The sequence below is a fragment of the Penicillium vulpinum genome (genome assembly GCF_028829585.1).
Source record: "Penicillium vulpinum strain IBT 29486 chromosome Unknown utg000003l_segment0_segment0, whole genome shotgun sequence".
NCBI classification, from domain to species: Eukaryota; Fungi; Ascomycota; class Eurotiomycetes; order Eurotiales; family Aspergillaceae; genus Penicillium; species Penicillium vulpinum.
Genome location: NW_026643243.1, coordinates 8,071,983 through 8,086,572, shown reverse-complemented (window position 1 = coordinate 8,086,572; position 14,590 = coordinate 8,071,983). Strand labels below are relative to the sequence as shown.

General features: G+C 45.7%; 4 protein-coding genes across 4 annotated transcripts; 3 read left to right on the top strand and 1 right to left on the bottom strand.

The window, feature by feature from the left end:
• Positions 1-1,861: 1,861 nt before the first annotated feature.
• On the bottom strand, positions 1,862-3,867 carry N7479_008095 (uncharacterized protein; the record flags this gene model as incomplete). The annotated part of the gene is made up of 3 exons (XM_057255789.1): positions 1,862-3,490; positions 3,593-3,715; positions 3,775-3,867. The coding sequence occupies 3 exons, from the start codon at positions 3,865-3,867 to the stop codon at positions 1,862-1,864; spliced, it is 1,845 nt and encodes a 614-aa protein (XP_057109651.1).
• A 3,358-nt stretch (positions 3,868-7,225) lies between these two features.
• Positions 7,226-8,560, top strand: N7479_008094 (uncharacterized protein; the record flags this gene model as incomplete). Its single annotated transcript, XM_057255788.1, has 5 exons — positions 7,226-7,387; positions 7,443-7,550; positions 7,603-7,994; positions 8,051-8,115; positions 8,163-8,560. 5 exons carry the CDS (start codon positions 7,226-7,228, stop codon positions 8,558-8,560), a joined length of 1,125 nt encoding a protein of 374 aa, XP_057109650.1.
• Positions 8,561-9,283: 723 nt separating this feature from the next.
• On the top strand, positions 9,284-11,381 carry N7479_008093 (T6SS phospholipase effector Tle1-like catalytic domain-containing protein; the record flags this gene model as incomplete). Its single annotated transcript, XM_057255787.1, has 2 exons — positions 9,284-10,046; positions 10,132-11,381. The coding sequence occupies 2 exons, from the start codon at positions 9,284-9,286 to the stop codon at positions 11,379-11,381; spliced, it is 2,013 nt and encodes a 670-aa protein (XP_057109649.1).
• Positions 11,382-11,897: 516 nt separating this feature from the next.
• Positions 11,898-14,233, top strand: N7479_008092 (IQ calmodulin-binding motif protein; the record flags this gene model as incomplete). Its single annotated transcript, XM_057255786.1, has 6 exons — positions 11,898-12,302; positions 12,363-12,668; positions 12,735-13,245; positions 13,295-13,426; positions 13,497-13,889; positions 13,959-14,233. The coding sequence occupies 6 exons, from the start codon at positions 11,898-11,900 to the stop codon at positions 14,231-14,233; spliced, it is 2,022 nt and encodes a 673-aa protein (XP_057109648.1).
• Between the last annotated feature and the right edge of the window lie 357 nt (positions 14,234-14,590).

The following is a 14,590-nucleotide window of genomic DNA, read 5'->3' as shown; positions in this document are numbered from 1 at the left end:
AGGTATCTTTTGCATGTGTTTTGCATATAAAATATACTTTTCATACTTTTCGCGGAGTCGTTCTGGGATTATAATGTGCATCTATCGACAAGAATAGCTTTGTCATCTTTTTTGATGATTTTTTTTTTATAATTTCTTTAGTCTTCTCAGATGTCCTTTTTATACGTCTTTTAGATATTCCCCTCCTTACTGACTAGTGTTGTAGGATATAGGCGGTGAAAAAAAAAAAAGCAATGACTGTTCCAGCCTCCCCCGCTTCCCCCATAAGGTATGATTACACCCGAAAGTTGCTTGGCGAGAACCGGGTACGGAAAGCTCAACTATCCTCGGGCCATTTTTGAAGTGTCAAGTGTACCTGCGCTGCATAAAGTGTCCAATAACAGCCAGCGTAGCTCAATGGTAGAGCGTCAGGCTTTTACTGTTTCATAAATGAAAATATTATAACCTGAATGTTGCGGGTTCGACCCCCGCCGTTGGCTTCAGTCTTCTGATTTTTATTATTTTTTCCAATAACAGCCAGCGTAGCTCAATAGAGATATTTTGCGATCCACACCCTCACCTCGCCTTACTTCGTACTGCCGGATTTAGATTACTAAGCATGCCAAGCCCTAATTGACTAGTTATAATTTTATATTTTTCATCAACTAGTTAAATTTGAAGCTTAGTAATTAATATAGATTGATCACATGATATTATTCTTCGATGATAATAAAGATTTCAATGTTATAATTTTTATTCTTTTTATTTTTCCAATAAGAGCCAGCGTAGCTCAATGGTAGAGCGTCAGGCTTTTACTGTTCCACAAATCGTGGAAGTATTTAACCTGAATGTTGCGGGTTCGACCCCCGCCGTTGGCTTCATTCATTCAATCTTCTGATTCTTATTCTTTTTTGCTTTCTTTTTTCCCTAAGCTGGCTGGCTGATATGTACATATCAAGTGTGATGTCAAACAAGAGACAGAACAGATGTAGGCCCCCTCTGCCATAATATTAAATAGAGACCATATATATGTATGTAGTTTTTGTTGTGGTCTGACAGGCCCTTACATTTTTTTTACAAAAAATACAGACTATCGCAAGTGAGGGTCCACCACCCACCCATGACACTTTTTTTTGACTATTCACAACTTTCTCTTTAACTATCAACCACTCCCCCCATTGTGCCTAGAATCAATTTAAAATACATATTAGCTTATATTAGGACGGCACAGACTAAACTAGACTAAGCATCTTAGTTAAAAAGTGCGATATCGTAATAATTACGTGTAAATTCGCGGTTCCTAATCGTCGACTTCGACGATGTTAAAAATTTAGTACTACAATTTTCTTTGAAATCTTATTATAACCTAACTTATATAATAATCCTATCTATCTAAACCTGAAATTCAAGTTTTTAGAAAAGATTTTAGGGCCGCTCTGCTGGTATTACAATTGGAAATTTTAATCAACTATACACCCAACATAAGATATAAGATATATAGCTCCGAAGGCGTCCCTGAAAATTGCCCTTAAATTTTTATAAAACCACTAGAATAGCACTAGAATACCAGTGCTATACTTGAAAGGTCCTAATGTAATATTGCTCAGAAAAAGAAGCATTTACATATATACCTTTTGTACGGTCTGCCTAGTAAAAGGTACAGTGTCATATGGGATATGGGTGGTATGTTCCACATAGGTGGCTGACCCTCGCTTGCTTTCGACTAATCTCCATGTCCAATCTACCCTATAAAGACCTAGCACAGTGTGGGCTACTAGGTTGGGTCTATTCAAAATAAAGGACCGAATACCTCTCGGTCTTATCCCAAATTTTATTTCTAAGTACTCTACAACTACCCCTAAAATCTGTAAATTCCACGTTCTCACGAGCTCTCCGTATATTTTCCTGTAGTCCCATCAAGCTGCACTTCCAGCACCGCTGCCTTTCCATCCATAACACTCTGGATAGCTTCTGGAAGCTTCTGGGCAAGCTCAGCAACAGTCGAGGCACGGCCAGCCCACAACTCACCACCTGCTGCGGCCTTGGCAATACCAGCATAATCCGGCGTAGGCGCAAATGAAATATTGAGTTCTTCGTTTGTAGCACGAGAACCGTCTCCTTCGGGGTGAACGAGCAACATGCTTCGCCGAGGGGCATTCCAGCCCTTGTTATTCAGCACGATTGTCAAAACGGGGATTCCATAGCGACGGGCGATCCAGTACACAGATCCAGGTACCGAAAAGAGGAAAGTTCCATCGCCAACAACCTGACAAACAAACTTTCCATTTCCACGTCCTCCATGCTGCATATCACTGGCAAGCTTGATACCAAGTGCACCACCGCCAGACCAGCCGAGACCACCACCTCCACAGTTAATCCATGACTGGGGCTGGGTAGCTGAGACTTGGTCCGCAACAAAATGGGTCAAGGTCACGGACTCGATAGCCCAGATGGTATCGATTGGAACGCCCTGACGGACTTGCGCCATGAGATAGTTGATGTTCAAGAAGGCCCCGTTGCCACCCTCCGGGACCACGGCCAGATTGGAGATTTCTTGTCGACGCTTCGAATACTCCTCGTCTCTCTGTTGGCCCATAGCGATGTTCTCCTTGGAGCCAATGGATTGCTGCAGAGTCTCCTGCGAAGCGACATAATCATTGATTTGCTTGAGTGCCGTGGAAGCGTCTGCACGGAATGTAGCCATCGAGTGAATGTAGAAAACTGGAATCTGTTGCTTCAAAGGGTCGACATCAATGTGGATAATCTTGGCCGACGCAGACGGCTTGAACTGGGTAGGCACCCAGGGGACATCACAGTCTATTACGAGGATTAGATCGGATCTCTCCACCACCTCGTGGCCTGGATATCTCAATCCCAACCATGCAGGGTGGTTAGCGGGGAAACACATGTCGCTACCACCAGTGTCAAGCACACGAATTCCCTTGAAGCTATCTGCCAATGCGACAAGCTCAGTCACAGCCTGAGATTTCCTCCCGGAATATCCAGTAATGATAAGAGGAGCCTTCGCAGCCGCAAGCTCAGATGCGATCAATTCAACGCCGGAAGTTGGTAGGGCAGCCGGTCCCACTGGACCCCAAACAGCCTGGTTCAGCTGGTATGGCTCGATATCCTCCTCCATGACCTCTCGTGCCCCAGTGATGTACACAGGACCCTGTGGGTCACTAGTTGCAAATTGCAAAGCGCGGTTGACAATCTGCTTAACGTTCTTGCCCGACTTGATCTCACCAGTGTACCGACAGTATTGGGAGACGATTTGCTTCTGATCGGGCACGTCTTGGATCCAGTGGATATATTCCGTACGCGACCCTCGCATCTCTCCCTCGATCGTGTAAGGCGATAGACCAGCGAAGATTAAAACCGGGGCGCGTCCGCATGAGGCGTTGTGAACTGCGGCTCCGAGCCCCTGCGTGCCAACATCGACATGAACAATTACCGCTTGTGGCTTTCCAGTTAATCGGGCATAGCCGTCCGCCATGGAGAGCGCAACCATCTAAACGCATTTTATCGTAAGTGGGGCTCTCATTTATGTTACTGACTGTGACAGAAGTGCTACCGCTAAGCTTGGTGGGTTGCATTATGCAATCAAACTTACCTCATTGGGACATGTAATAATTGTAGGGAATTGGTCTTTCTTTTCTTTCTGGCCTTTCACCATTGCCTCGAGGATGGAGGGGTGGTCTGATCCCAAATTGACAAAGACATGGCTAACGCCGCCCTGAGGTTGTATAGGTTAGAATTGCATGTCTACTGAATAAAGCTGATATTGGTACGTACCTCCCAGAGGGCTTCGAAGAAAGCAAAAGATGCTGTATAAACCCTTGTATGATGTGAGTAAATAGGACATTGAATGTTTGTATAGAGCAACATCGTACATAGCTGAGCTCTATGATACTATAGAGAGTTTAATGTTGAATAGCAAAAGCGATGTGTTTCGGGTCTTTGAATCAATATCGGAGTGAAACAGATAGGTGCGGGGAAGCACGTTCCTAATAAAGCTCAAGACCTTTGAAGCCTCGAGTTGGGATCTCGGCCACAACTCCGAGGGCGGGGGGCCGAAGGAACACCGACTGCCTCTGAAGAATTCAATATATATATTTATCGGTTATACCTTCCAAGGACTATCTCCGAACTTCTTGAGAAGCTCTGCTCTCCATATTTCCCCCAAGAACTATGGACATTTGTTGAACCGCGGTCGATGAGGGGGCGTATACCGGGAACCAGTCTCCGACCTCTGTCTCATACATATTTGACCTGATTACCTCCCACAGAAGTAACTAAGTCTTCCACCTAGACACAATCCTCCAAGTATACAAAATGCATGCTCAAAGAAGGCTGAGTACACTAGTAGAGCGAGAAAAGCGAGTCGAGTCCGGCCAAATAAGATCTCCAACTAGAAACTATAGAAAGAACCGACTTTTGGAAGGTCATTCAAAGTCCGGTTGTTCAAAAAAAAAAAAGCCTGGAAAACTGCGGTATTAGTGGCAAGCCCATCAACACGTAACTACATATGTAGATAGGTGTCGGCGAACTGCACCGGATAGCAAATTGGGGGATTAGGTATCTTTTATATAGCAACTACATACAAAGGGTACATAAATACAACATTAACATAACCTCACTTTTCTTAACCCTCAATCTAGTTAGGAAGAATAGAGAAATATTTATACAGCTCTTTTATATTACACTCGTTTTCAAGGATCAAAGAATCACGCTAGAATACATCCCGGAGAATGAGAGTAGTCTCACGGTTCGGACTAGGAGCTCAGTTGCTCAGTTTAATGCAATGAGTTCCTAGATACAGGAGTCTAGAAGAAAATTCAAATTGTGGTCACTTGCGACATGGCATTAAATACTGGCAAGGAAGGTCCAGACCATGACATGCGTCTCTACAACGATAGCCAGGACTAGCGGAATGTCTTGATCCTGGCTTTCCTAGAGAGTAGAAATATTGTCCCCAAGACTGTGATGAGCTAGGAGGGAGTCATAGTGCCATATGTGTAGACAAGAATCCAAAGAATGTGGGTAGAATGGTAAAGAATGACAATTAAAACGAATGACTAGAGATGTATACTCCTATCCTCCAGGGCTTTTTTGCAATTTTTGTACTTTGCTTGGCCCATACCTTTAGAGTTCTAATAGTACTTCTGTCAGAGATGGGGAACCTTGGAAGACTACATAGATTAGGTATATTTACCAGGAAATCAAACCGTATATTAAAGAATCCAAATCCGAGTAAGAGCATTGGGCTGCGGTCAATCTTCCAAGGTTGGTGGAAAATTGCGGGTGTATCACCCAATTGTGACAGTTTCCCTCTCTCATCGCATCTAGCGGTCAATGCGATATGATTGAGACCAACTACAGCATGGCCGATGCCTCATTCAAGGCCTAGAATCGCGGCATTGACAGCTGTATGACTGCCGCTTTTATATCATTTCACCTTCTATATATAGCCATTCACTGACACGTTTATATTAGCATGCTCTAACTTCTGGCTGAACTACTACGTCTGAGTGCATACCCCAGACGCCACAACATCAATTCGACTCCCCAGCCGATGTCCACGAGGGCCTAGCCGTAGATGACTGGTATCAGGGCAACTGTAAGACCTTTTACAAGGCCATGCTTGGCGATAGCTGTTACTCGATCGACACAGCTGTGGGCCATCATGCTTTCCCAGTTCCGCTCCTGGAATGCCCGGATTGATGCTGCTTATATTAATTTGTGGGTGGACGTCCTACTATGTCTGCACTGGACTGGTCACTGTAGTTCACCAGTCACTTTTGTTCCTGGGATCCTCCTATCCTAGGAGATGTTTCCATCATTGAAACGGCCAAAGGGGATGGGGTTATGCCTAAGCTACGTGGTTAACACGAGTGGGACCACCAACGGGAGTAGGTTGGGCTGGTCGCGGCGGTGCATAGACACATGTGGCGCCAAGGCCAAGGCCGTCGACGATGAGAGGCTCAAAATGGCATCAAAGGCGGCCAACTGCGAAGGTGCATAGTGGCCAGGCTTCGCATGTGAATGCAATTAAAGCTAAAATCAGCCTTCCGACCGTACAATTCTCCATATTTAATGGAATTGAAGCCATCCCGACCGTATACAATAATGCCTTCTCGTATTGATATTAAGCCTTCAAACCCAAATTCTCGACCTTCTCTCTCAAGGTGCGAAACAACAAGCTATGGTTGTTTGTAAGATCAAAATAGCTCCATTTTGCCCTATTAAGATCAAAAGATGAATCTTTCTAGGTCCACAGGTCCACGTGGACAGACCTTAGAAGGTCTCTCTCCAAGGCTGTTAGGTCTCATCTCGATCCATGGATCTGTAGACAGTAGTGGACCCGTAGGTATATAGTATCCCGTAGTAATAGGGTCCTGACTCAGGGGTGTTATAAAATTCCTGAACTAATGTACCTACTTATTCCAAGGCTGTGCTATTGACTCATTTGCACCCTGAAAACACCCTGAAAAGACTAAATATACTACAATCGTGGCACGTACCTATATTTTACACAATAACCCCCCCGAAACACTACAATAATTAACAATAAATTGATAACTTGGCGTTCTTTTGAAACAATAATGCCCCCCTTTAGGCCACCAGATCTACATCTGAACCCGCTTTACTCCGTAGATTGCCAATACGGTACGCGATCTCGGCACGAACATCCCAAATAGCCCCTCATTTCGCTAGTTAAATAGATCAGGGAAAACTACGTCGATTATAATTGGTCGGCGGTTTATTGGCGTCTCCAGTATTCAAAATTTAGGAAGCCCGGGGCGTTGATTTGATGTTACATACATGCATGGCGCACGCCTTTGGGCTCGAACGGGGCTAGGACGTGGGGGCTATGCGCCCCTATGCGCTATAATCGCCTATGGTTCCTCAATTGATCTAGGCTTTGACTGCGAACAATTTAAAAATTCTCCGCTAACGCTGGCTTCGAGGCTTCGCTATGGAAGAGTCCGGGGATTTTTTCGGGCTGAGTCTTGGAAATATATGAAAGTCTTGATCCCCGAATTGTAGACAGCTTCTGGCTCGGAAAAATTCCCTTTGTTTTGCCTTTGTTTTGTTCATTGTTTTTTTTTTCTTGGCGGGGGGTTTTTTTTTATCTCCGAGGTCGGCAAATCTTTTTCAAACTGCCACGAGTGCAACTCAGAAAATCTGAACTGGGATATGAATAAGTGACTGAGCTGTTCAGTAAAGCTAGAGCTGTGCCAAAATGGGACACTCAATGCCCCTTGAGGGCCGAAGTCTTGCTATCTTCATCGTCTCAATTGTGATGATGTCTATATCCATTATCACCGTTTCACTACGAAGTTTCGTGCGACTGAATATCCTCCGAGCATTCGGCTGGGATGATGCTTTGATGGTTGCTGCGTTGGTATGGTGACCCCGAATGATGCGACATGGTGTGATAAGATCCTAATTTGCCATAGATCCTTTTTATAATTTTGAATGCTTGCTGCATAGTTGGATCATCGAATGGGGTCGGACACCCCCGTGCAGAATTTATAAGTACGGAGATCTATCAGAGAGCACTTATTGTATGTAATATTTACATTGGAAGATTTTCTCGTTGCTAACTATCTTCTATAGTGGTGGTGGCTGGGCCAAATGCTCTACATATGGGCTTCGGTAGTTGCCAAAATATCAATTGCCCTTGCGCTTCTCCGGTTGGCCGTCAAAAAATCTTACAGACTGATACTTTGGAGCATTATTGCTACCGTCATTACTATCGGGCTTATGTTCTGGTTTGTGCTGCTCTTCACCTGTAATCCGATCTCCCACTTCTGGCGACAAGTGGATGGAACCAGCACCGGGACATGTCTGCACATGTCCACAATTGTGAATATCGCATATTTTTACAGCTCTGTGACTATTCTATGTGATATTGCACTTGGCCTGTTACCCGCTTTCCTCATCTGGAAGCTGCAAATGAATAGCCGGACGAAGTTTGCAGTAGGAGGAATCCTCGGGCTAGGAGCAATGTATGTGATATTTTGACCCGGCCAGTGAAGATGAATCCATTGCTAACAATAAAAAGCGCGAGCGTGGCAGTGATATGCAGAATTCCATTTTTACGATTTTATGCCGATGAGAATTTCCTTTGTATGTCGCCAACCCTTTGCCTCAAGACAAAGTCTAACATCCTCTAGACACCACTTACCAAATCGCCATCTGGTCTATCATAGAGACAGGCCTTGGAATTATAGCAGGCAGTCTTGTCACCCTTCGACCTTTATTCCGCTGGCTCCTGGATGAAAATTCGACTCTTAATCATAAGTCATCCCGGGAAGGAAAGTATTGCGGGCCATACCGACTGTCCAGCTTGAAAAGCGAGCCCACGAAAGGATCGCAGAACACAAAATACTGGCGTCCTGATGTCGACCCCGATGACAACAAGACAGTCATTGTCGTCTCGTCACAGCGGAAAAATAAACTCAGTATTAGTAACAGCAGTCAGGAAGCCCTGAACCCTGAGCCGGGAATCTCGCCAAATCATGTCACGATAGAAAAGACCTTCATTCAAACGGTGACGGAAGGGAAAAAATAGACATTTTTATTATATGGAACAAGGACTATTGATTGATTTAGACCTCAGGAGTTTTAGCGCATTTTTAGCGCATTTTTAGCGCTCCAGGGCTGACCCCGGAGGCTTCCAGGCTTCAGTGCCCACCTTCCTTCCGTCCGCCCTCCGCCCACCTCACCAGGCTATCCCCACATAGCATAGTTACGCATGCTTTGGTGCAAGCACAAAAATTAAAAATTTCAGCTCAGGTATATTGATTTGTGATTCGGCACTCCTGAGAAAGTTTACAGCTGGACCGCCCCGTCGCTGATATTTGCAAACTGAAGATAAGGCTGACCATGCGGGGCTGGGGCAGCTGGGGCAGCTGGGGCCTATGCATTTCCGGGTGATTATTGGCTTCCAAGGTGCGAAACTATCGTAAGCTGAACCAGTGATGTGCTTTAATCCCTGCACAAGCTGAAGAAAACAGAAATAATGGCGCGCCTGAGTGACTTGACACCGGGTTAGGCTTCCCAAAGTGGGCTCCAAAGTGGGCTTGGGGTTCGTATACTAGCGGGTGGCTTTATGCAGGTAGACAAAATAGATGATTTAAAGCGACCTCAAGATGACCCTATTCGTGCAGAAACAGTCATAAGAACATAGACAAGGGTGTAAATCAAAGCTATATAGATGGAGTCTTACCCACCTAGTAGTAGACTTTGTCCAAATCCTCCCCCACAGCGCATCAAATCCCATAATACTTACACAATGTCTCTATGCTCCGAAATTCATGAGCCATCATACACAGCCCAACAGAGAAGAGACTCAAAGGCCCAGCCCATCCGCAAGCGCATAATCATCTGCTGCGACGGAACATGGCAATCTGCCGTCTCAGGCCAAAAAAATGTCCCATCTAATGTTACACGTCTCTGCCGCGCTCTGAACAGTGTCGGAACCGACTCACACGGGCACCAATGGCAACAAATCGTCTGGTACGATTCCGGAATTGGCACGACCTCAGGTCCATTGGCGAAAAAGATCGAAGGCGCCATTGGTCTCGGCCTGGAAGGGAATGTTGTCGAGGCGTATAATTTCTGTGTCTTGAACTACAGACCCGGCGATCAGATTATGTGTTTTGGTTTCTCGAGGGGCGCCTTCACGGCCCGGGCCATTGCTGGCTTGATCTCGGATATTGGTATCTGCAGCAAACAGGATTTGAACCGGTTTCCTGATCTCTGGGAGGTTTATAAGAAAACTAAACCAGGCGAGCGGTTTTATTGCAGTGACCTCTGGTTTGAGTGGATGGATGGAAAGGCGGATGAGAACCAGGGAGCTCGAGGCGAGAGATTCGTATTTGAAAAGCGTCCTGAAGGCGACTGGGCCCAGGAAGGGTCGAGAGATATAGAAGTTGTTGGCGTTTATGACACAGTCGGCGCTATTGGAATGCCAGAGGTGCTGGGAATGAAGCTGCCGTCGTGGCTCTTGTGGTGGATGGATAAGGATGGGTGGGAAAATGTTGGGCTTTCACCTAGTAAGTTTTCAATCTTCTCTTTTTATTCAATATTCTTGTCTCGTGTGGTTCCATGGTGAGTAAAATACTGACAAACGGTCCCCAGATGTAAAACATGCTTTCCAGGCTTTGGCCCTCGATGAACACCGCAACGCCTTTTCGCCTACTCTGTGGTATCTCCACAAATTTGGAAACGTCACTTCAGAGCATATAAAAATCCAGAAGACGATGGTTGATCAGAAAGCTCAACAATGGGACGACCTCTTGCAAGAAGCGATCCGTCTGAAGGGTAGCGGTAGGGCTAGTGATGAGGATGTCAACAACGCAGCCCGAAGGCTCAACGAGACCGCCAGAGCCTTGAACAAGGAGACCCGAAGACTCATAAAGCTAGAAGACGACCACAAGCACCAGCACCACCCCCGAACATTGAGACAAGTGTGGTTCCCCGGCTATCATGTCAACATTGGCGGGGGCTCGAGTGACACCCTCCTAAACGAAGGTGACATGGAAGAAATGTCTAATATCACCTTTTCCTGGATGCTGGATCAGATCAAACCCTACCTGTCGATCAATGACGAGTATCTCGCCGAGGAGCGAGAAGAGAGAGAATATCACATGTCAACGCTAGTCGAAAATACAGACCGCGATGCCTCCTTGGAAGGTTGGGTTCAACGCAAGGCTGCAGCAATAGCCTCTGTTTTCAAACATCCCTCCACAACTCCTGCCAAACCCATCGAAAAGCGACGCAGCTATGGCTGGGGAACAGGCCCGCTGAAAGACAGCTTTACACCATTTTACTACGCCAACGGGTCAAAGAGGCGCACGCCTGGAGGTTATGATGCTTTCGACAAAGACGGAAACCTGCTGGGAGAGACTTTTGAGTATATTCATCCAGTAGTGGGATTTAGAGAGAAGCAGATCAAAGACTACACACCGATCGGGCCTGATGTTAAGTTTGCGCGTCGAAAGGCGGTTGATGAGGAGGGCTGCCCTTGTTATGTCTATGATCTGGGACATACACGCAAGCCCTTGCCCGAGTGGCGCTTAGGAGGACTTGAGTCTTATGAAAGACTGGCCATTGCCGGCAAGGATGCTTATGACTATGTCAACGAACTCGATCTATATTTGAAAACTGGGGTCAAGACACCCCGCCGGTCTGTTTGGGGAGTTCGAGATATTGACCTTGGGATTGAACAGGCCAAAAACACTAAGACCAAAGCTACTGTGCAAAAAGGGGATTTCAAGTCGGAGAAATCTCAACTGGAAAATTTCCAATTTACGGGCTTTGGGACCAAGGAAATGCAAATGAGGAGCTCAGAGATTTCATATGTCGGGGAGCCAGTAGCTCCGATGTGATCTTTTTCTTTCAACACCTCTGAACTGAATTGATCAGTCACGAAAGTCACGAAATAAAATGTATTGGCAGATATATGCAGATGACAACGCAAATAGGTGGGCATTTGGCCTCTCATAATAATTACAAATTGAGGTCCTTTGAAACTGTGTGTTTGGTATCTGCATGAGGCATGGTAGTCAAATAGCTCAGGGTAAAAACAGCAGACTTCTACATATAAGTTCAGTCCTCTTTTCCAATTTGTACACAATGTAATGATGTATCTAATTTAGCATCAGGAACGGCTATGCACTATTTATTTTGTGGGGTAAGCATCCGACGTCATAGGGCTGAAATATCAAGTTGGGAGATTAGAAGACCTGGGCATTCTGCATTTAGAGAGCCAAGATAAAATATTTAGGCATCACAATTCCTTAACTCCATTTTGATTGAATGCCTCCATTTTTGACCCATTTGTCTTTCACCGAAAACTAGAAGCCTCTCATCAGCTAAGGGCCAAGGCCTACGTCATCTCGGCCATGGAAGGTATATTCTACCCGTGGAACTTTTCTGGAACAATATTGAACAGCTTGGAACTTGTTAAGTTACTTGCAGCAACCTGTTCCTTTTCTATCGTTGGAATCATTTTAATCGTTCGAAAACCCCCAAGTCCCAGTCAATTTCGTTGCAAGATGGTATCACGCAAGGTGTACAATATGTGCCAAGGGCAGACAGTGACCTCAGAATTAGCCCGTGACTCGTCGCAGAATCCGCAGAAGCTATTTCATGAGCTGTTCGAGAGTCATCATGCGTCGAAGACATACGATGGCGCGGAAGAATCAGATGCCGACAAAGCGTTGGAATGGGAAGCGTTGGATGAGTTACAAAAAGCTCGCGCTTGCGGGAACTTTGGTTCCGTGGAAACGAGTGATCTATTCCTCAAGGTGAAATTGATTTTCTATATCGACATTGGAAGAGTGAAGAATCTAACACATGTTCACTAGGTTTATCATGACGCCTTATGTTGTTTAGAAAAGAACCCAATGTCTGGGGTTGTATCGCCCCATCTGATGGGAAGCACAGGAGTTCTACCGCTGACAATTGTCGCTCCGTTACCTGATCTTTGTCGCCACCTAGCGAATTGCATTGTGCGCGCTGAACATGAAGTCTTTTTGGGTACCAATTTCTGGATCTATTCGGATGCATCGACATTAGTGACGAATGCCATCCGGGAACTTTCAAAACGAGCAGGAGAAAGGGGACAGAAAATAGTTATGAAGATGATCTATGATCGTGGAGATCCTCGCCAGGTGAGTGCTCTTGCTTCTGATGTATATCAAATACGGTCTACAGACATGGCTCTAATGAAGCACTAGGCATGGGATAATAGACTGAGTGTCCGCGAGGAACAATATGTCGGCGGAAAGGTGAAGCTGCCTGCCGCAAGCGAGATCCCCAATATTGATCTCCAAGTCATCAACTTTCATCGGCCTGTCTTTGGGACGTTCCATGCCAAATTTACTCTTATTGACCGGCGCATGGCGATCATCCAGAGCAGTAATATCCAAGACAACGACAACCTTGAGATGCTATCCCATATCGAGGGCCCGATTGTTGATTCTTTCTATGATACTGCTTTACTGTCATGGGGAAAGCTTCTCGACCCCCCGTTCCCACTTTTGAACTCTCCAGCGAGAGATGCTCCGATACCATGCCACGAAGAAAGGAACGGTATTTCTACAGAGAATGGAGATACGACTCTTCCTGAGCATACTACTGACTCCCCAAATTATGATAAGGACCTTGAAAAAGAGGCCCGAAGAGTCAACGGTTGTATTTACCCACAAGGCGACGAAACGCGCACACAGGCTGTTAGCCGTCATCTCAGTATGTGAAATTTGTGCACTATTTATGACAATGTCTAACAACTAAAAAGATACAACTATCCAGCCTAAAACAACAGGCGACGCACCAGACAGCGATCAGGATAATATGTTCAACCCTTATATGATCCTACCTCGCCACGAGCCCTTTGCAATGGCAGTGGTAAATAGAGAACCATATGGATGTAAGTCAAAACCTCGAAAAGAAACTCCCTCAAACAGCCAAACATGACCCTGACTCTCCATTTCTTCAAGCCCCGAACCACAGCAGCGTCCACACTCCGCAAAACTCAGCATGGCTTTCTGCGATAAATAACGCCCAGCACTCAATACTCATTCAAACGCCAAATATGAACGCCGAGCCTCTAATAGAACCCCTCATTAACGCCGCTCGCCGGGGCGTCGTGGTATCCTGCTATCTCTGCCTTGGCTACAACGACGCAGGCGAGCTCCTCCCGTTCCAAAATGGGACGAACGAAATGATTGCGAACAGGATGTACAACTCCCTCGAGACCGACGAAGAGAAATCCTGTCTACGGGTATGCTATTATGTCGGCAAGGACCAGACTCGTCCGATTCATAATAGCTTCAAGAAGCGGAGCTGTCATATTAAGTTGATGATTGTTGATGAGCAGATTGCGATCCAAGGTAAGTCCCAAGAAAAACACCATGAGAGTAGTACATATACTGTATCCCTGTATCTAACAATATTTCCAGGAAATGGAAACCTCGATACCCAGTCATTCTTCCACAGTCAGGAAGTCAATGTTCTTATTGATTCTGCGCTCGTTTGTCGTGCTTGGACGCAGCTGATCAATCGCAATCAAAATACTGCCAAATATGGCGCTGCAAATACGAAGGATGGCTGCTGGCATGATCCTGAGACCGGCGAGATCCCACCGGGCTCGATTGGGCCTGTACCGGGCCGGTTCAGTTGGGCTAAAGGAGCCATTGGCGCTGTACAGCGAGTGAGAGGTGTTGGCGGATTCTAGACCTCGGGAAACTCATTTGCTTATGTGCTTGAGGTTGCTTTCACTATTTCGGGACATTTTGATGATATAGAGAGACTGGATAACCCTTGGTTGGATCTCTTTGGCAATGTGAATGAATGATATATGAAACTATCTTCTTACGAGATACTTGGGTTCAAGGTGCTGGAGTTCATGACCAGGAGTAGCAGACCACGATGTGAAAACAAATATGAACATTCATAAGGTATGAAACAAGTCAAAAGATCGTCGTGTGCGACCGGACCAATTCAGGAAATCCGCCGAGGACTTCTACAACATGTACCCCAGATATACCAAAATCACAAATTGCCATTGTCCCCTTGATTTTATAAAAACCAG